At 36.4% G+C, this 21,828-nt stretch overlaps 1 protein-coding gene across 1 annotated transcript in view; it reads left to right on the top strand.

Moving 5' to 3' along the window:
• LOC128028945 (neurobeachin-like) overlaps nt 1-21,828 on the top strand; it is a 235,933-nt gene that overhangs the window by 103,248 nt on the left and 110,857 nt on the right. The window contains exons 32-35 of the mRNA XM_052616324.1: nt 1,984-2,111; nt 8,078-8,139; nt 15,629-15,693; nt 17,982-18,090. Coding sequence (XP_052472284.1) covers nt 1,984-2,111; nt 8,078-8,139; nt 15,629-15,693; nt 17,982-18,090 — 364 coding nt within the window. The remainder of the gene's footprint in view (nt 1-1,983; nt 2,112-8,077; nt 8,140-15,628; nt 15,694-17,981; nt 18,091-21,828) is intronic.

The following is a 21,828-nucleotide window of genomic DNA, read 5'->3' as shown; positions in this document are numbered from 1 at the left end:
TTGTGCTGTCAGAGAGGGCTGTGCGAGCGCTAATGCAGAGAAATCAGTGTGCACAGGTCTTTTGGAGAGTGTTTGGAAACCGCGCTGACCTTGGCTGCATCCTTTCACCTCATCTAATGCTTTGTGACAGACATCTCACAGACATGCCACCGTCTGACTACACAGGAGAAATTGTGTGTGTGCGGCTCTCTCTCGTGCTCTCCAGGGGCCTCTACACTTCACACAAACACACACATATATACACACTGTTTGTGGCTTCTCCGCCGCGTCAGGAATCGCAAATCAGTTGCCATGGCAGCGGTAACCGACAGCACTTACTGGGAGTGTGAAGTCAATGATGAAACTGTCTGGAAGCGGAGTCTCTGATGCCTAACCCGCACTCCGAGAGACAAGAGATGGGTTACGCTGTCGCTGCCTGTGTCTGATTAGTTTTCCTTTATTCCCCCCCCCCATTTATTTGCTGCACTTTTATGACACAAAACACTTTTGTGTTTTTTTTTTCGTTTGTTTGTTTGTTCTCAATAAGCACACCAAACAGGAAACACAGTATTCTCAAAGCTCACAATCTAATTATCATCAGATTTACAACCAAGACATGCAAACCCAAGTCAATTTGCATGCTTATACAACAAAATCCCTAGCAGTGTTAAGGATTTTATTTCTTGTACCCAAGCCTTAAAATACTGGATTTGCGCAATATAATTTTTTTTTTCATGCTACTATAGTAAATATGTCTTTACTGTAAGTACTGGAAGCTACTTGTATTTTAACTGTGTAGAATTAAGCTTGAATTGGTATTATGTTTGTAATAACTTAAAAATAACAAATAATACATTTTTAAATTCTAAAAAAAAAAAAAAAAAAAAAAAAAAAAAAACAAGCATAGATACTAGTCCATATTGTACATACTGTTTGTTACAAACCTTTAGACACATTAGACTGATTTTATGTGTCATTCCTGAATAACCTTTTGATTTAAAATCTTATGATTGAAAAAATATCTTTGATTTCTGCTAGGGCTGGGCGATATACAGTATCTAACGATATGATAATGCACGTTTAGTCAGTAAATATGGTTCCGTGATTAGCACTAAAGGACCATCACCTGCTTTTAAATGGAGCGGCATTTAATAGACAGAGCCGTAGATCACGGACAAGCTACGCAATATCACGTTCATCATCGAAGGCGATTCATCTTAAAATAATTCCTACTGCCATATAAGGACTGTACTGCAAAAAGTATTAAAAGTTACTGACAAGTATGCAAACCTTTAGAGACTTTTGTCTGATTATATATTTATTAAGTAAATTTGAAAGTTTTAAAAGGTTTAATTCTTCAATTCTTAAAACAAATATAAATTGGGGATTTACATAGTGACAAAATAAGTTTGTATATATCGAAATAACTTCATTGATTGCTCATAAAATGTATGGGGCCGTGCTTTTTTCATAATTTCAACAAAAATCTTAATATTAACAAGTTAGTTTTCAGTTAATGTTAGTACCTCTTAAAAAATTAGGGTAACATTTTATTTAGTAAAGTCACCCATTTCTGCCCATTTTTTGGTCTTGACTTTGTATTTTGGGGTTTTATGTAAGATTTCTCAGCTCAGTTCATTTAGCTCATGGTCAGGACCAAAGGCTGTACTATAGAGCCGGCCAGTGCCATAGGCAAGAACAGCTTCCAGTGTGCCTTAAAAAAACCCACAAACATGCTTATTTTCTAGTGGGGTTAGATTCCTGTAGGGTACATGTAGTTCTCTTTTCTTTTCTGCAAACTGGCTTTGTAATTAGTCTTTGTTGTCAGAGCCCAAGATGTTCACTCTGAGGTTATCTGCAACTGGTTATTAGTATCTGGCTTTGGTTTGGTCTGTTGGTGTGCCATTTTACTGGTTAAGTATTAATCACAATTCATGGTTTTGTCTTCAAAATTATTGTTTTTACCAAGCTTGTTCAATTGATTTGCTTTGTCTATCCACACAGTATCACCACTAAACTGGAGCGAGCTCTGGAGAAGGTGGCTCCATTACTGAGGGAGATCTTTGTGGACTTTGCACCTTTCCTCTCTCGTACACTGCTGGGCAGTCATGGGCAGGAGCTGCTCATTGAAGGTACTGATGTGGAGTTCTTCATCTCCCTGTCTTTCTCCTTCTGTATTACATGATCATGCTGATACGGGACAGCGCAGGCTGTACTTGATTGATTTTATGTTTCTTACCTCAAGAACCTTTTGTTTTAAAAAGCTTGTGCGTTTATAGAATATATATATCAATGTATATACACTAAAATATATCAGTGTTTTATTATGAACTCAGCATCAAGGGACAAGCATGCAAAACGAAGTAAACTTAGAAAATAAATATTCATATTATTTACTGGTTTATTTGATATATATATATATATATATATATATATATATATATATATATATATATATATATATATATATATACTTATGCAAAAGTTTGGCACCAGTTAGATTTTGAAAGAAGTTAATACAGTTTTTGAAAGTAATACTTTATAATACTAAGTAATTCTGAATAATACTTTTATTTAGCAAGAATGCATTCAATTGATCAGAAGTGACCGTAAAGACATTTATAATGTCACAAAAGATTTCCATTTCAAATAAATTTTGTTTTTTCTGATTTTTCTGTTAATTAAGAATCCTAAATAATAAATCCTTAAATAATAAAAATAATTTCAAAGGGATTATGTGACACAGAAGACTGGATTAATGGATGCTGAAAGTTCAGCTTTGCCATCACAGGAATAAATGACTCTATATATATATATATATATATATATATATATATATATATATATATATATATATATACAATTAACATCGTAAGAAAAATATAAAAAAAAAACTGTTGTTTTAAATTGTAATAATATTCCACAATATATGTAAATGCAGATTTGGTGAACAAAAATAACAATATATAGTTGAAATTAATAATAATTATATAATAAGCGTTTATATTATTTATATATTTAAGTTGGTTGGTTGTGTTTTCTCTTTTTTTTTCACTTACTTGGAGGTGCACAGATCTACTTTTGGAAGCTTCTCTGGCTGGGTGCGATGGGCCACACACACATACTTGCACACACGTTCCTCTCACATGGTCACATGGCAAGGCAACCTCTCTTTGAACAGGAACCCACACTTCAGGCTCTGTTTTGTGGCTTTTTTACCTTTAAGCCTCAGTGCCAAATCATAGTGTACGTCCTCTCACCGATCAAAGCCAGTTTGTTCTGTCTAATGTAGCTCCACATTACGGCACGCTGGAAATATGCGTGTCGACAGCTCAGGCAGCAATTTCATGAAATAAATACTCAGACAGACATTCTTCCCTGGATTCAAACTCCCCTTTTTATGAATTATAACAGCCAGTTTTCTGTCTTTAGCTTCGTAGTCATACTTAATCCTGTCCGCATTAGGAAGCATCACAGTTTTTACTGCTGAAAACAGGCGCAATGTGTCAATTTCATGACTTTACTAGTGAAATCTACTCAACTGAGTCAATGTTTTGCTCTGAGATGGTGTATTTCCAGACTCTGCCAGATGGGGCAAACTAGACCTTGCTAAACCTGTCAAGCCTTGACCCCATGGCTTTGTATGATTTGATTTCCCTAAGCAAATTTGGGTTGATTACTAAGGCATGAGGTTGCAAAATTGTGCTGGGTGTTTTTTAGCCCATTGCTATGTGGTTTGAATGGTGTTGTAGGTGGTTGCCAGAGCCTAAACAAATTTAAAGAAATAGATCACCCAAAAATGAAAATTGTGTCATTATTTATTTAACCGCCCCGATGTAATTCCAAACCTGTTTGACTTTCTTTTTTCTGTGAAAAGTAAAAGACATTCTGAAAAATGTATTTTTATATGTAACATAAATGTACGTTTATGCATTAAGAGATGCTTTTATCCAAAGTTTTTCTCCATTGCCTTGGATTCAAAATCTTGACCTTGGTTTTGCTAGCACAATCTTCTATGTATAAATACGTATATATATATATATATATATATATATATATATATATATATATATATATATATATATATATATATATAAAATGCAGTGTAAGTAAATTTTACTAGATTTTTGTCACTTATTTTAGTAATTTCCACATTCCTTCTTTTTGCCCATTTTATAACATTTGTAATCTAAATATAGTTACATTATTTAAAATATGTATATGTATTTTAAGAGTAGAAATATATTTTCTTGTTCATTTAACTTCATTTTGAATTATATATTATATATAATCATTTTATGAAATTATATAGAAAATTATTAAATGTATATAAAATACGTTTATACTAGGGGTGTAACGATACGCGTATTCGTATTGAACCGTTCGGTACGACGCTTTCGGTTCGGTACGCGGTACGCATTATGTATACCGAACGGTTCGTTGGAGTAATTAATTATATTTGAAAAAAAAAAAAAAGAGAGAGAGAGAAATATAATGATATGCGTTCAACAAGGTAGCCCAATAACCCAAACAACGTAACAGGCAACGCCCCTGACACTCCCGAAGAAGAAAAAAACACCATCTTATATGTTTATGTTAGGCTACTCAGCAGGCGCTCGCTCACTCAGTACGCGCTGAAGGCTCGTTGCAAAATAGCCAATGCGTTTAACAGACTAGAAATGAGAAGATCCTCCAATAACCAACAGGTCTGGTGTTTGGGTGCACTTTGGATTCCCTTTAAGCTATAATGGTGATGGCAAGAGAGTGGTGGATAAAAAAACAACGGTATGTCGCATCTGCAACATGACGGTACACCAGCGGGAATAAAAAAAAAAAAAAAAAACACCAGCGGGAATATCTGGGATATATGCGTCAGTACTATCTGGGAAAAGACGAAAAAAAGGAGAAACATCCCTGCAGCATTTAGAAACTATAGCTTACAGGGAATCCAACCCAAACACCAGACCTGTTGGTTATTTTAGGATCTTATATTTCTGGTCTGTTAAATGCATTAGACATTTTGCAACGAGCCTTCAGCGCGTGCTGAGTGAGCGAGCGCCTTAGGGACCCTTCACATATCGTGCCTAAAAACGCATGGAAAACGCTAAGCGCGTCTTTCTCCTCCTTTCCAAAGCGCTCGGGCAGAAGCGCTCATGAGGCGTCTGTCTTTGCTAAGCAACAATGACGTGCTCTCTCCATGAGACGCGGAAATTTCAGCGAAGGATAAATGGATTTGCAGCTCTAAAAATCGCTTGCAGTAGCTCTGCTACTAAATTTATTTCAAAATTGCAATCCATATACAACTATGATCAGCTGATCCTTCATCTTGGCTGAGCTCTCAACGTTGTTACGGGAAAGGATGAAGCTGATTGGTTAGTTCTTGTCACATGACCCGCGGTCCGCTTGCGGCATTCTGAAAAGTTGAGATGTTTTTACATTTTGCTGTATCTAAAACGTATCGAACCGAACCGAACCGAACCGTGACATCAGTGTATCGTATCGAACCGAACCGTGAATTTTGTGAACCGTTACACCCCTAGTTTATACATATATATATATATATATATATATATATATATATATATAATAGTTTTTTATTTTTATTATTTTATATAATATAATACATATTTTTATGTGTTTGTATAAAAATTACATGGTCATTGGTCATTGCGATCCTGCCCAAACGAACCCCAATCATGAACACATAACAGCAGCTTCCTCATAGATGACTCTTTACCCTCACATTAATTTGTCCAGTATATTAACACCATCCCATGACCAGAAGAAGTGATGTCTGTTTTCCCACCTCCTTCCCTTCCTCTCTTCCTCAACCTCTCACAGCTGAAATACTGTTCGCTTGGTGCAAAGGCGCCCTATTTACCCATAATTACCCTTCATCCATCACTCGCCCCGGCACTAGGGGTCAAGGCCCTGCCCGGCCTCCCTCCAGACACTCGTTCACTGGGGGCAATTATACCCCGCTCGCCCTCGGACAGCCTCCCGACACTTGGAGTTTGAGTGCAAGGCCCCTGAGCCGAACACTGCACTTCTTGTGAGAGCCGGACGCCCAACTCTGTGACACTTCAGCTCTCTGACGTCTCTGATGTCACATTCACGCCAGTGAGGCTTAACTGGAAAGCGCGGCGACTTGCTGTTTAAATAGAATGCATTTAGTTTGTCCAGCAGCGTGATCCAGAGGTCAGGCCTGCCACCTGACTGAAGAGAGGAACCCCGGTGGGGAATCGCTGTGTGTACGGCCCCATCTCACCCTCATAAATGAGACAGAGAGATGCTTGGGACTTGAACTCTTGGCCTCTGAAATATTACGGTCATAACTTCACAGACTGAATGGTTTAGGAGCGATCATTCATGGTGAAAGGATGTTTAAGTGGGTAACGAGACAAGTGGTGCTGTGTCAGACAAAAGTGAGCTGAATTTAAAGCTCACTTTACAGGAATGATTTTACCACAGATTGTATGCATACAGATTTTATTAATGGGATTTACAGTTTTGATTTGAAAATGTAGAATTTCTGAAGAAAATGAGTACTTTTCTGGGCAAAATTATGTGCAATGATTCTGGAGTGGTTGCCATGACATATATATGAGGTTGCTAAAGTGTTCAGTGTGGTTTTTATTACATTTCTATTTTGTACAATTCCTGCAATACTGACCTGTTACAAGTCTGACTATCTAACCACTGGGTCACAAATGCCCCACTTCCTTTCATCTCTAACTAGAAAGAAACTTGCCTTTAAACTTGACAGCATTTTTTGTTTGTAGTTTTGTAAAACTTTCCCACACCATATTGGTTCGGCTTTGTTTGCATGTCCCATAAGTGTGTCATCTTGTACTGCGTTAGAAGAATTACAGAATTACTGAATTACAGTCTTGCGCCACAGCGCCACACTGGTCAAACCATGTTATTGCAGACCCTTACATCATATGAGATCAAACGAATGTTCAATAACTTTTTTTTTCTGCTTTATTGTTCACCAAATGAAAAAAGTAACCAGTTAGAAAATTAACAGCACACATCTTATCAACCCACACAAATGTAGCTATAATTTACGCAGGACTAGTTCCATGGCAACGTTTAATACTTACAGTTAGGTGTTTGCTCCAATGCCTAACCCTAAATATGTGCATTAGTAATAATGATGCAATACTAAATACTCTTCCATCACTTCCACTTCGTCTCATTACACCACATTCATGCTGAGACCTCTCTCTCTCTCTCTCACACACACACACACACACACTTCCCCTCATCTTTCTCTCATTAGAGTCCTGTCTCTCTGACTCTGCTGGCTCATGCAAACAAGTGCATCTGCTATTTTAATGCATGTGTGCATACGTGAGTGTGTTTGCGGTAGAAAGTTTGTCTTATATGGCTGTCAATAACTGCACATGTCATTTACAATTACCTTGTATATCAGTGAGGATAACCAGTTAACCAGCTGTCCTTTATATTTAATCAACAACAGGCTTTTTATTTAAAACTGCATATTTTACTCAAAAAAACATCTTTCAAGAGAATGGTGCCCGTATTAGAAAAAAAAAAAATAAAATAAATAAATATATATATATATAAATATAAATATATATATATGACTATATTCACTCCTGTATTTAAATTCATTCTAGCCTGGTTTGAGAAATATGCAAGCAAGACCATGGCCTTGGCTATTGATCTCACACTGGCATGCAGCGGTTGACCTTTGACCGCTCCAGAGACACTATTAGTGACCCTGCGAGCTGTTAGCTATCTGAGTCATAACGCACAGACGACAAGAGACGTTCAGTCTCACATTCATAACACAACTCATCCGAACTGTCCTGGATGTTTGTGTGACATAAAATGGTTGCATTTTGGGACCGTTCCATTCATCTGCACCATTCACTTTTCTGAGGCCATGTGGACGGCCTGCCCTTGACTAACTCTCGCAGATATAGAACGTGCATAGTTATGATAGGTCAAAACACATGTAAAAACAAACAACCGCTAAGGTTTTTTTCTTTCTTTTGTGTGTGTTTATGAATATGATGAAGCAGAATGATCCATTCTTATGTCTTTTTTTCTTTCTATTCCCTTTTAGGTCTGGTGTGCATGAAGTCAAGCACCTCAGTAGTGGAACTAGTTATGTTGCTGTGCTCTCAGGTGACCTGTCACTCTTTTTCTTGTTTTCTTCATCTTTCTAATGTTATTTTCCAGCATGACACATTGTCTATTGTTAACCGTCACAACGAGCTGCTTAGATTATTTGTCTGGATGACAGAAAGCAATACACAAACATGACTGGTCCTTAACATGTTCATTTCTCAAAGCCAACCTTAAGTGATTGTGTCAAACTTCTCAGCTTGTGATGTTAACTGATATAATTACACATTTTAGCCTAACATATGAAGTATTATTGTGAAAAATCTTATTTTATAAAATTAAACCATTCATTGAACCTTTAGAGAGAAAAAAATATTGTGAATATTACTGTATAATTGATACAGCAGGATTATATTGCTTATATAGCATGATATAGTTGACGATATGGAGCTCACATTCAAGGAAGAATGCTTCAGTTTTATTCAGGGGTCCAATCTATGCAAAAATATGCAATTTGCTGCAGCTGCTGATATTTATATGGCCCAAAAGTTCTAAATAAATATCAGCTGTCACTCTGTATCTTTTAATAATATGTCTTAGTAAGAGGATTTTCAAATGATCAAAACCCTGCTGTTTTTTTTACTGTAGAGGGCAAATACAATGACAGCTCAAAAGCCTGAAGCATCTTATTTGGTACTCATATTTTAACATGACTTTTCTAAAAATGATGGATAATCTTGTACACCTAAATAGCTTCAGTCCAGTAAGTGTTCTTTTCTTTTTTTTAAGATTGCAATACAAAATATATGGCAAACAAATCTTACTTTTAATTTATAAAACCATTAAAGATTGGCTTTTGAATGATCAAACAGAGGACAGAAGGCATGTACAGTAGTAGATTTTGTACAAAATCTTTTTCTGCAAAGACCTTATAAATGTGTGTATCAAATATAATACAGTAGGCATTATAGATGTTAAATTATTCCTACCTTTTCCCACCTTTTCCCACATTTTCCCTCCTTGGACTGAAATGGTGTAACCCCAGCTCATGTAAACACACCACAGTCGTCTTCCCTTTAAATCCCAGTGACATATTACAGCTTGCTGACCTTCGGAGTCCCTTGTTAAGCCTTCCCTTTCAAAGGGGTCAGGGTCCCGATGTTGTAGTAAGAGCGGGAGATATTTAACATACCTTCTGTCAGCCCATCACTCTTGCGCTGGGAGTCCATAAGGAAGCCATTACCTCAGCATCTCTTCCTCAGAATCCAGTCGGCGGAGAGCTCGGCGGGGCGGGAGCTTTTAGTCGTTGAATGGCACCTCTGACTCTATGAAGTCCATACCGCTAAGCTCCTGACTCGAGAGTCGATCTGAACATTTGCTCTTAGTTTGTCCTGACAAAGGTGGCGTCCTCCAGACGCTGTGGCGCTCAGGATGCATCCTGCTGTTTGCTCTTCTCCTTTTGAAGATTTCCGATTACCTTTCCCTTGTTGCATTGAATATTTGGATTTTTTTTTCTCTCATATCTCTTTTATGCTGTCTGCCCGCTTTGTTGCCACTTGGATTTATTGTCGAGTGAAGCATCACATTGAGACTCAAGCTCCTGGTTTTCTCTTCCTCCGCCCCTGTTTGACATATAATGTTACCAGAGCTCCAAGAGTTCTTGCCATTAGAAGCTCCCAGGGTAGAAACAGCCTGATGTATCGATTGCCCAAAGAGAGGATGAAACCAGAGCCCGGGCCCAAAATGGCTTTCAGACGTAGGAAAGTCTCTTTGGAGCCAAAGCCTTCATAACCGGCTCGCTGTAGGATCTGATTTAGAACGTTGTCCAAGCCAGAGAGCTTGAAAAACAAAAGGCTTGTTTATTAGATGAAAAGAGTGGAGGTAAAAGAGAAAAAGATGAACAGGAAAGAATGGGGTCGGTAAGATTTTTGTTTTTGAAAGAATTTAATTTAATAAAAATAAATAAAATTTTATAAATTTAAATAACCGTTTTCTATTTTAATGTATTTAATGATATTATAAATGTTGAAAACAGTTGTTTTGCTTAATTTTTTTTTTTAAACCAGGATTATATATATATATCCTGAAAAAAAAAAAAAAAAAAAAAAAAAAAAAAAAATATATATATATATATATATATATATATATATATATATATATATATATATATATATATACATTTTTTTTCAGGATTCTTTAATAAATAGAAAGTTCAAAAGAACAACATTTATTTGAAATTATAAGTTAATACTGTCACTTTTAATCAATTTAATGCATTCTTTAGAAAATAAAAAACATCTTACTGTCCCCAAACTTTGGAACTCTAGTGTTGTATGTATGTATGAAAACTTAAATTTTTTATTCTTTTATTATTTTATATGTTTATATGTTAAATCATGAATGTTTGTTTGTTTATTTTTTCCTCCTGTTAAATCTTGGGGCGGGTTTTGTTCTGCACCACACAAAACACTTTTACTGCCCATAATTTCCATCTGAACAACAGTTTGGTTTAAGAATGTTCATGGCATTTTCTTCCATATACTGAAAGTAGATTGGCATCATGAGATGACATTTCCAAAAGAAAAAAATAAAACATAATAAAGGCATGATAAAAGTAGTCCGTATGACTTGTGCACTTTGTTTCATATCTTCTAAAGTCATACAAACAGCAATTTAATCATCTAAAGACACGGGGATGAGAAAATGACTTTATTTTTGGGTGAACTATCCCTTTAATAAATGCTTGGAGAACAACTGAACACACTCCACATCCCACTACGAATCATGTCACGGTGGGAGACGTCCTTGCTGCGAGTCCAACAACCTCGAGCCTTTCCCCTTCTCATCTCCGCACTAATGCACCCAGACAGCGGGACGTTCACCACTCGCGACCTTACGACCCACTTTGTTTCGCGAACTGTCACTTTTATGAATAAATTAGTGATAATCATCTTGCACTTTTTTTATTTATGCCTCCTAATCACTGTTATTCATCTAAGGCCGCAGACAGCCAGTGTCTCTATCCAGTCAAGTGGCAGCGGGTGCCGCAGAGGTCAGCCGGGTCTGTTTCGTGTAGCAGCTTAAACATACATAAAGGATCTAGCGTGGAGCCGGAGAGATTTAGCGATGGACGGCCTCCAGATGTCGGGAGCAGCACTGAGCAGATAAAAGCAAAGCGCCCCCTCTGTCTCTTGACAGGTTGGATTGAGATGCTGCAAATTCTCAAGAGCCATTAAAGTTTGTGGGTTACAAAGCTGGGGGAGAAAAAAAAACTGGCTGGCTGAGGTGCACAGCTCAAGCGCAAGTGCTACAACTACAATTTGTTTTCCTTCCACGGTTTTTGTGGGGCACATTTTTGGCTAATGACTGCGTTCTCAGCTGAGTACGTTTTGGCAGGCAGTTTTGACAGGAGTGCTTGACAGCTGTGACTGGAATTTGGAAGCGTAGGTTAAAAGATGATTGGAGTTTGAATTAAATTAAGTTCTTGGCTTTGAAAAAGCATGTACTCAGGGTTTCAGTGAAGCAAGGAGGTCACTTGTCAGACAGTGCAATCATAATCATGAAGGATAAGAGAAGCATTTGGCTTGTATATTTTTCCCCTGTACTTTTGAAAAAAAAAAAAAAAAAAAGAACGTAAACAGTACAAGTGGAAATATACAAAAAGTTCATAAACTCGGGATCAAATATAAAGGTTAGAGCTGAAGTATTCAATTAGTGTATGGTAAAACAATGTTGTCTTTTTATATACATAACTATGAAGACCTATTTATACTGTAAAAAATAAATGTATAAACAAATCACCTATTATCTGAAAAATATTTACTTTCTATTTAGTTGACATCTCTCTCTTTTTCTTTCTTATTCTTAACATAAATAATTTAAAAATTAATAACTTATTATTATTATTATTAGTAGTGCTTATAATAATTATTTATTATTGCTATTACTTTTAATTGCTATTTACTTTTAGTTGACATTGATGTTTGTTTATTGTTTTTATTTTCTGTACATATGACTCTTTTATTATTATTTACTATGTTTAACGATTTATCATCAATAATACTTTATTTAATATATATATATATTTGTAACTTTTATATCATTGTTGTTATTTTGTTCTATTTTTTTCTTTAAACTTTTCCATGGGCCCCCTTGCGGCCCCTTGGGGCTCCCTGGACTACAGTTTGAAAACTCTTTGTGCTAAATTGTTATTTTGTTCTATTTTATTTATTTATTTATTTATTTACATTTTTGTTTTCCAACATTTTTTCTTTAAACATTTCCATGGGCTCCCTTGCGGCCCCTTGGGGCTCCCCGGACCACAGTTTGAAAACCCTTTGTGCTAAAATACAAGATAAACTCTCTGCGTCAGCTCTTAAACCCAGTGTATCATACCATTTCCCAGTATAAGTCCCTCGCTGGAGATGGCAGGCCGGAAGTGATCTTCTCTTTTACATAAGGGATCGCATTACAGCCTTCTGGAGGTGCATGTCATCGCTAATGCACATCACATGGACGGTATACTTGTCTGAGCCCCCCAAAATCCCCTCACAATCACACTCGCCTACCCCAAGGGACCCTCAATCTCCAGCATGAAGAGTAAGATGATAAAAAAAAAATGTCTCAAAAGAATTGTGTTACAGTGCTAGTGCAAAGGCTATTTGAGAAGAGACAGCGGACTGGGACTTAGCTCTCTGTCTTGGCTGATGTCATTTTCTTTCGGCAGGCCAGTGTGCTCCACATTTGCATGGATCTCCTTATTTATTTTTGTCACGTGGGTGCTGATCTACTTGAGCGGAGGCTAGTGAAGAAGCACTGAGCTGAGGCAGCCGATCCCAGGTGACGAACCGCCTGACTGCGGAGTATATAATGAATGGTGGAGGAGAAATAAAGAGAGGGAGGCATATTGGGTCAGTTACAACATTTGGAGACCAGATGTGCCTAAGTGTTGTCTCTTTCTGGCTCATTGAGGTATAGTGAGGATGCTCACCAGTGTGTGTGATTTTGTTTTGTTTTTTATAAAAAAAATTCCTCAAACTTTTTTTTTTCTCGTCTAGTAGTCAGTTGAAATGATCAGATGTGTTGTGCAGCTTTACTGTGGCTCCAAGAAGTATTTTATACTAAAAGGGATAGTTCACCCAAAAATACAATTCTGATATCAGTTACTCTCCTTCATGTTGTTCCAAACTGCTGTTGGTTTCTTTCTTCTATGGAACACACACACACACACACACACACACACTATACCTCAAAGCCACATTGTAAAATATATGAATGTCTGTACATTATCTAACCAAATAACAAAACAAGTGGATATTTTAACACGTCATAAACAGTGTTTCTTTAGCAGAAATCTATCTATCTATCTATCTATCTATCTATCTATCTATCTATCTATCTATCTATCTATCCATCTATCCATCTATCCATCTATCTATCTATCTATCTATCTATCTATCTATCTATCTATCTATCTATCTATCTATCTATCTATCTATCTATCTATCTATCTATGTTTGGTGTGTGTGTATATTAAAAACAATTAAGACATGACATTTTTGGAAATAAATGGGCTGCTCTGCATGGTCTGTTGAAAATGATGATGACGAAGTTTATTTGGAAGTGAAACTTTAGAGGTTGTTTTCATATAATTATTATTATTTTTATTTTTGGGGGGACCAGTTGAGTAAAATATATATAGCAAAAATAGCTCAGTGTCCAAATTTGATGGAAAAAATTATTTTTGGGCCATAGTATAGTACCGATTAAAACCAACCAACCACCGAAAAGGCCACATTTCCCAGCATTCCCTGTCATCGCTGACTAAGTAAAGCTTTATTTAAACAGCAACTTTAAAAATAGTCTTTATATATCCGTTAAAAACATGAATGTCATATTATAATATGAAAAACAAAAATAAAAGAAAATAAAATGGTCAAAACACACCAGCCGTCTGTATGAAATGCTTAAAAAGACTTTAGTTCTGAGAGCCTCGTTCACATCTTCTTCTCTCACCCTGACTCCCTCACCACGGGATGGAATATTTTTGAGGCCCACTTTTTGCAAATGCCCTCTTTCCTTTTGAACTTCAACCCAGCTTATGCTCTTCCCCCTAAACTCGTACCTTAGAGAGCAAACAGGAGAATGAAGGAGAATTTCCCATAGAGTGAAGCACGACTGCCTTTTAATCATCTCCAGACCCTTGCTGTGTGTGTGAAAGACAGCAGAGGAAGGTGAGCCCGGGAAACGGGGAGAGGGAGGGCGTGAGACGTTCCCTAAGGCCTCAAAAGCACTCGAGGCAAGGCGAGAGGACCAGTCTCTAGACAGAGGTCTTCGGTGATCTGTCACTGGGTGCTCACAGGGAGGAAATAGCTGTGTTTAAGGGGCAAAAGGATACAGTTTCATTCAGCAATTACATCTCTCCAGTGTTTACAGATCTTTTCACCGAGGAACAAAAAATGCTTACACATGACACATGACACACACAAGGCCGATTTCCATCCTTTTTATTGCTTTGGCTCTCGATTGCGTAGACTGTATATGACCTCAAAGCCATCTTTGCTTACTCAAATGCATAGCAATCCAATTTGCTGTGATCACTATCGCTAGATGTTTCATTTTAGGCTTAACATGAGACTTTAGGAGAGAGATATTTTTGTGTGCAGATGTTTTTTCCACTTTTTCTTTTATATATTTTTAAAATTATTTTACAGATATTCTTCAATCCATTTTCACCAGGAATTATTTAGATTTAACCATAAATTAACTCTTGTTTTCATGCATATTTGTGTTTATCTTAAAATCGCAAAATTAAATAATATTTTTTACATATCATTACATGTGATTGGAAATGGACTGGAAATGTGAGATTTATCTTTGATCTTCATGCATCAATAGCATAGTGTTTTTTTTTAAGTAAAAAGTGGTAGAAATTACTATATAAATAATATAAAAATTTTGAGAGTACTGTATGCATGTATAAATAAATAAATAATATTTTGTTACGTGAAATAAACATTAACTGAACTTAACAGCTGGTTGCAAGGTTTCTCATTTTAATTTATTTAATCTTGACTAAAAAGAACTAAAACTAATCAAATGAATAACAACTTAATTGCTGAACTAAATTCAAATGTAAAATAAAAACACAAAATATACAAATAAAAACGGATTCAAAATATTAATAAATATTATAATAGTATATCAACAATACAAAAATCATATAATAATGATACAAATTGTGTACAATAAATATATTTTTATTTTTTTAATGCACTATTGAAGTTTTAGAAATGTAATAGTTAATATTTGTATGATAGTTCATAATATTTTAAGATCAAAAGTCTGGGTCCAGTGAAACATTTCCAAGCTGATTTTAATGTGACTTTTTATGTAACAAAAATACAAATAACATTTATTCTTTAGAAACATCAACAGTTAGATATTCTTTTGGATATACTTTTCCTCCTGATGCACAAGCTGTCTTTAATCACACTGATGAAAAATAAACACAATCCACAAAAATATGAAACATGTTCGTTTCTTTCAGGAGTGGCAGAACTCTATACAGAAGAACGCTGGCCTGGCTTTCATTGAGCTTATCAACGAGGGAAGGTAAAGTCTCACGTCTGCTCCTCAAACACCATTACTAGCTCAAATATCACTGTAGCTAATGTTACTTTAAACTGGACATCTACTGCTGGTCTGTTCAGCTGCCGGGTTGCCATGCCATCTCTGAGGCGGACTAGAGAACAGGGAGGGAACCAGATTAGCCCCTAAGCCTCTCATCCCACTACTTTGGCTACAGTCTGTGTGTGTTTTTTGAGTGGAAGTGGTTGACCAGAGTGGAAAATGTGCTGAGATAAGCATGTTGAGAGAGAGTGGTTTTATAAATCCTCTGGTGTGCTTCCTGTCCAGAATGTGTGCATCCTTTGAATATTTAGACATATCCAGTATGCTGTTTCATTGTTTTTAGTTATACTTTTCTATCTCAGAAAAGATTGTGTTTGTGTGCGTGTGTGTCCATGTCCATGTGTTTGTAAGGTTTAGGCTTTGAATCATTGTTGTCGAGTTGATCCAGGGTGGCTCAGCCTGCAGATCCATCTGCTGACCCATCTGTGCACACACACACACACACACACACACACACACACACACACACACATACATTCGGACAATAAGCCTGAGTCAGCAGAGATAGTCGCTGTCCAAGGTGCTGGTACATCAGTCATTCACTCTCTCTACCTGTCTGTCTGTCTGTCTCTCTCTGTCAGTTTGTATCAGTGGCCCTCATTCTAAATCCTCATTCTAAATGTGTATTCAGAAATGTTTTATGGGAGTGGATGGCTGTTATTAGCAACAGTACCTTCTCTTATACCAAGGAATTTCTCTTTTTTGTAATTCACAGGGAAATCTGTAATTAAATACCCTACCATTCAAAAGAGTTTTTTTTAATGCATTTATTCAGCAGAAATTCATTAAATTGATGGCTTTACATAGTTATAAAAAAATTAAGCTGCATATTAAGAATGATTTCTGAAAGACAGTGTGACCCTGAAGACTGGAAAATAGAAATAGACAACAGTTATTTTAAACTGTGACTATTTCATAAAATTACAGTTTTTCTGTGTTTTTGATTAAATAAATGCAGCCTTGGAGATCATAAGAGACTTCTTTCAAAAACATTAAAATATCCTACAGACTTTTGATTTAGTGTATCTTTCATTAACTGCTGGAATATGTTTACAAAACAAATATGTATAAAAATATAATCATTATAATAAATTAGGATTTAAAAAAAATACGTGTTGATTAATGTATACTTTATCTATGTATATAATTATTTATTTATGTATTTATTTAAAAAACAAAGCACTTAGAACTGATGGTACAGTAGGTCTGTCTTTGAAGGTTTGTATGTACGGTAATTATTGAAAAAATAAAATGGACAGAATAAAGGAGATTTTTCTTTCAGAAACCAGCAGATGCACTCAATTTATTAACTTGCTAGTTTGTTTGAACAATTTAATGAGTCTAATGTTGTGTTTGGCCTCTTGGAAAGTCTCCTTATATTCTAATAACAAACTTAACAGAAATGATTAAAGTACTGTGTAAAACTTTGCTTGTGGAGTTAGTTCTGAAGTAGTTGCGGGAACGTTCAGCCTTGGAGTGTTTATATTACATTCTATTCCAGTTTATTTAGATACATTCCATTTTTAGTAGGGCATCTGTAATTTATGAGCCGCACCACGTCACCATCTGGGATGTACTGTATGTCGCCCCTGTGCTTCTGATTTGGAGCCCCTGTTCTGTTTCACCTGCACCCTCATATAAGTCACCAAGGCCACAACACTTTCTGTCTTTTGGAACTCTAGAAATACTCAAAAAAAAAAATGTGGCTGTACATTTTTTACATACTCTTCATATTATCACACACAGCGTAACTGCTGTTTCAACTTCTCTGCCAGCAGTGAAGAAGTAAAGTCATGCCCTAGATTTAAATTGGAACTGTTATCATGCTGAGATTGAGGTTGTGTGATATTTTGTCTCTCTCCTCTGTGCTCCAAATATTATTTATTGCTTGTCAACACTTAAAGAAGCATGCACATTATACCGTAATGAAACCTCTCTGCCGGATGGGAATGAAAATTTACACTCAGAATTACGTTCCAAAGAAACGCCATGGTTTTTCTTAATTAAAACAAAGCTGACTTAAGGATGTGTAAAATGACAATTAACAAAAACTAACAGAGATCCCATAAAAGATGAATGATTGAATTTTTTTAAGGGTATGTGAGGTGGATTGTGTGTCGTGCATATGTGTATTTGATGTGTGTTTAGGGACTGACTGAATGCCATTTGTTTTAAATTCCCAGTTGAAAACCATATTTTCTTCGTTCTAGACTCCTTTGTCATGCCATGAAGGATCATATCGTTCGAGTGGCCAATGAAGCAGAGTTCATCCTCAACAGACAGCGAGCTGAGGACGTCCACAAGCATGCAGAGTTTGAGGTAGATGACGTCTGAGATTCAAGGCCTTTTTAGACCAACAGTGCATGCATATATACACACATTTTATAGACCCCCATGGATTCTTTCAGGATTTATATATTTTACTGTTATATGACTGAATTAGGTAGATAGATCTGTGAACTTGATTAACCAGATCCCACACTGAATCCATATGAAAACCTAAATAATCTACAAAGAAATCTATTTTTTTTTTTTTTATCCGATACAACACGAGTGAGATGATCTGTAGTAAAGCCAGGAGTGGGGGAGGCCAATAATCCTCTGCTTATGACTCCTACAGTGGATTTATCCACAGGTATTAGCTCAGTACTGAAAAATTGAATAACTCTATTATTAACTTAATTATACATAAGTGGCCTCTGAAAAGTAAGAAACAATGTTGAGATTGTGTTTATGTCTCATTTGAAACTATTAGCTATTTCTATCAAGAGACAGGAAATGTTCTTTACTTTAGTATTTAGTAAGGTTAAGATGTATTTGTGTTATGATGAAAGATTTTGTCCACATATTTTTTTATTTATTAATTTTTTATTTAAATTAAACTGTTCATAATAAAACATTTCTAAAAATGGTTTAATGTGCAGCTAGCTATTCATTATCCCTATAATAATTAATTATATAATAATAAGTTTAATTGTTTTCTTATTATGCACAACACAGATAAAGGCTGAGTGGGATTCCAATATTTTTATTTCATTTTTGCTGTCTGAAAAATAATCTTTGTGTGTGTATTTATATATATCAGTATATCTATGGTCGTTTTGCATGTTTGTAACATAATAATAGCAATAACTTAATCAATACTCCTCACCCCACTGCACCATCTTGCACAACATCTTTTACACATTCTTAATCTGTAAGATCTCCTTCAATTAAAAAATAAGAATAAAAACTACAAAAAACGAAAGAAAAAAAAATCTAATAACTTAAATATTTTAAAAGTGTGTGTTCTTCGTTAAGATCATGTTTTAGCCTTCAGTTATGACTATTCCCAATAGAACGCAGTCTCTTGTACCGTATAACTGTAATATATTCAGTGTGAAGAATAATGTTACGCTAACTTCTTAGAATATCAGTATTAACCTATCTTTATTATTCTGTCAGTGATGCAGTGGTTGCTGTAAATGTAAATCAAGGTTTAGCAGCGCTTACTGTGGAATCTGTCATCATGTATCTATGATATGAAACTCTGAGGGCACGTGCATGAACGCACACTCTTCCACACAGACGCACGAGTACATGTAGTGATGGAGTGATGGGCTTCCTATCTGCAACGCGCAGCCTGTCTGAGACGGTTGTTTTATATACTGCTCTTGAGGATCCTTGACCTGCTAGATAAAAAGCAGCAGGCTCTAGACAGGCGATGTCACAGCTTACCAAAGACATCGTCTTGCCCCTCAAATCCTGGAGAGGATTGGTTGCATGCATGGTTTTCGTTCTTCCTCTTCTTTATTACCTCCGTCTACAGATTGAAGATTCTGTAAGCAGATAAGATATTTTTACAATTAAGCTGGTGTCAGTTTCAACCCTCATATCCTCCCTTGAAGTGATAAATAATGTTTGATATTTGCCAGCGCTGCGCATGGTAAGGCGAGATGACACCGGGAGATTGAGTTATCGGCCGTTTGAAGAATATGTCGAGATATAATATCTGACAGAATTCAAATATAAGGAAGGAAATTCGATTACTTCCTCCCGCCCCTCTTCTCTGTTCCCCTGCACCCCACCAGCTTGTGTTAGCAAATTAGATTTTGAATATTAGCAAGAGATCCCCCCCGGGGTCCACGTGGGAAGACAATCTTATTGTAGCAGGGAAGATCTAGTCAGCAGGCTGCTTCATGTCACCCTTAGTCTGAGAGGCCTTTTAGTCTCAGTGCTGTATAGTGCATGTTTTTAGCTTCTGTCTGTGTAAAACGTGAACTTTAAAGTTAAGATATAGTGCTTTATACAACACAGATGCAGCTTCACAGTAATCAACAGAAAAATAACCTAATCAAATGCATATTCTGCTCTCTCTGTGACAGTTCAGTAAATAAATCAATTTTAATTATAAAACAAGTTCGTAAGTGGCTTCTCAGAATTCAACTCCGGTGTTATTCAGCTCAAGCCAGTTCAGTGTTGATTCAATTCAGTTCAGTATTCTATTCGGCTATAAAGCAGCTCTACAAAAAACAACAGTGTCATCGTTCAGCTCAATTCATTTCAAGTTTTGTTCTAATCTGGTAGTGTCTATGCCATCAAATATCGATACTGATGAATTTTAAGTGTCTTTACAACCCTAAAGAAAAAGTATTACAATATATGTGACCCTGGCCTGCACCACAAAACCTTAAAAAAAGTCTTAAAGTGAATGTGATGTGACATTCAGCCAAGTATGGTGGCCCATACTCAGAATTTGTGCTCTGCATTTAACCCATCCAAAGTGCACACACACAGAGCAGTGAACACACACACACACACACACTGTGAACACACACCCGGAGCATTGGGCAGCCATTTATGCTGTGGCACCCAGGGAGCAGTTGGGGGTTCAATGCCTTGCTCAAGGGCACCTAAGTCATGGTATTGAAGTTGGAGAGAGAACTGTACATGCACTTCCCCCACCCACAATTCCTGCCGGCCCGGGACTCGAACTCACAACCTTTCGATTGGGAGTCCGACTCTCTAACCATTAGGCTAAACCATATATAATTGGAAAACGTATTCAGTTTTCCTGTGACATATAAATCTAAATTTCGAAAAATGAAGATATTCTTGGTACTTAAAGGGGACATCAGATGCAAAATTCACTCAGCAGTCACTCCTTTTTTTCTTCCCCAAAAAACCCTGAACAGTCTCTATTATCAAACCATATCAAACCAAATCAGGCCCCGCCCACGACCGCTGACAGACTGTCCCTTATTAGCATATTTCCTCCCTCAGCCAGTTCTATGCGGCCCACCATTTTCTCTGCGCTCGAGCAGCTGTAGCGACAGCAATGCCTCGCGAGCAATGCAGGCGTTTTGTAGTTGAATATAAAAATGAACAAAAGAGTTAATTTTCTCCTCTGAGAATGCAGTGGGTTAGTTTTGTTTTTGATGGTTATGTAATACCGAATACAGCAAAAAAAAAAAAAAAAAAAAAAAAAGGAAGATGCACCAAAACAGGTCGCTGTGAACAGAGCTGTTTTTTACAAGGTAAAACGGGTGTTGTTTTACACAACCATGGAGAAATTTTAAGCAAGGTATGTTGCAGCAATTCATAAAGATACTTGAGAACCAACTTGTGGAAAATGGGCATCTGATGTCCCCTTTAAAGGGATGTTTCACCCAAACTCACACTCATGTCATCCCAAATCTGTAAGACTGACTTTCTTCTGCAGCACACAAAAAAATGATGTTTTGAGGAATGTTCCAGCTATTTTTGTCACAATACTGAAAGTCAATTGGGTCTAAACCAACACAGGACCTTATTGACTTTCACTGTATAAAAAAAAAAAAAAAAAAAAAAAACCTTTCTGAGACATTCTATAAAAAATATCTTCTTTTGTGTTCCACAGAAGTGAGAACATCATTTAGGTTTCGAACAACATGAGGATGAGTAAATGGGAAAGTAACTGGTAAATATATGATATATGTTGTATGTTGACATGGTAAAATAATTGAAGTCATTTTTGGTTCTGAAGATTGTTTTAACTGTTTGTAATGAAAGTCAGTTGGGTGAATGTAAGTCAAAACA

Source organism: Carassius gibelio, chromosome A15 (genome assembly GCF_023724105.1).
Source record: "Carassius gibelio isolate Cgi1373 ecotype wild population from Czech Republic chromosome A15, carGib1.2-hapl.c, whole genome shotgun sequence".
Lineage (NCBI taxonomy): Eukaryota > Metazoa > Chordata > Actinopteri > Cypriniformes > Cyprinidae > Carassius > Carassius gibelio.
The sequence above is the reverse complement of the archived record's forward strand: the minus strand, read 5'-3'. Positions and strand labels throughout refer to the sequence as shown.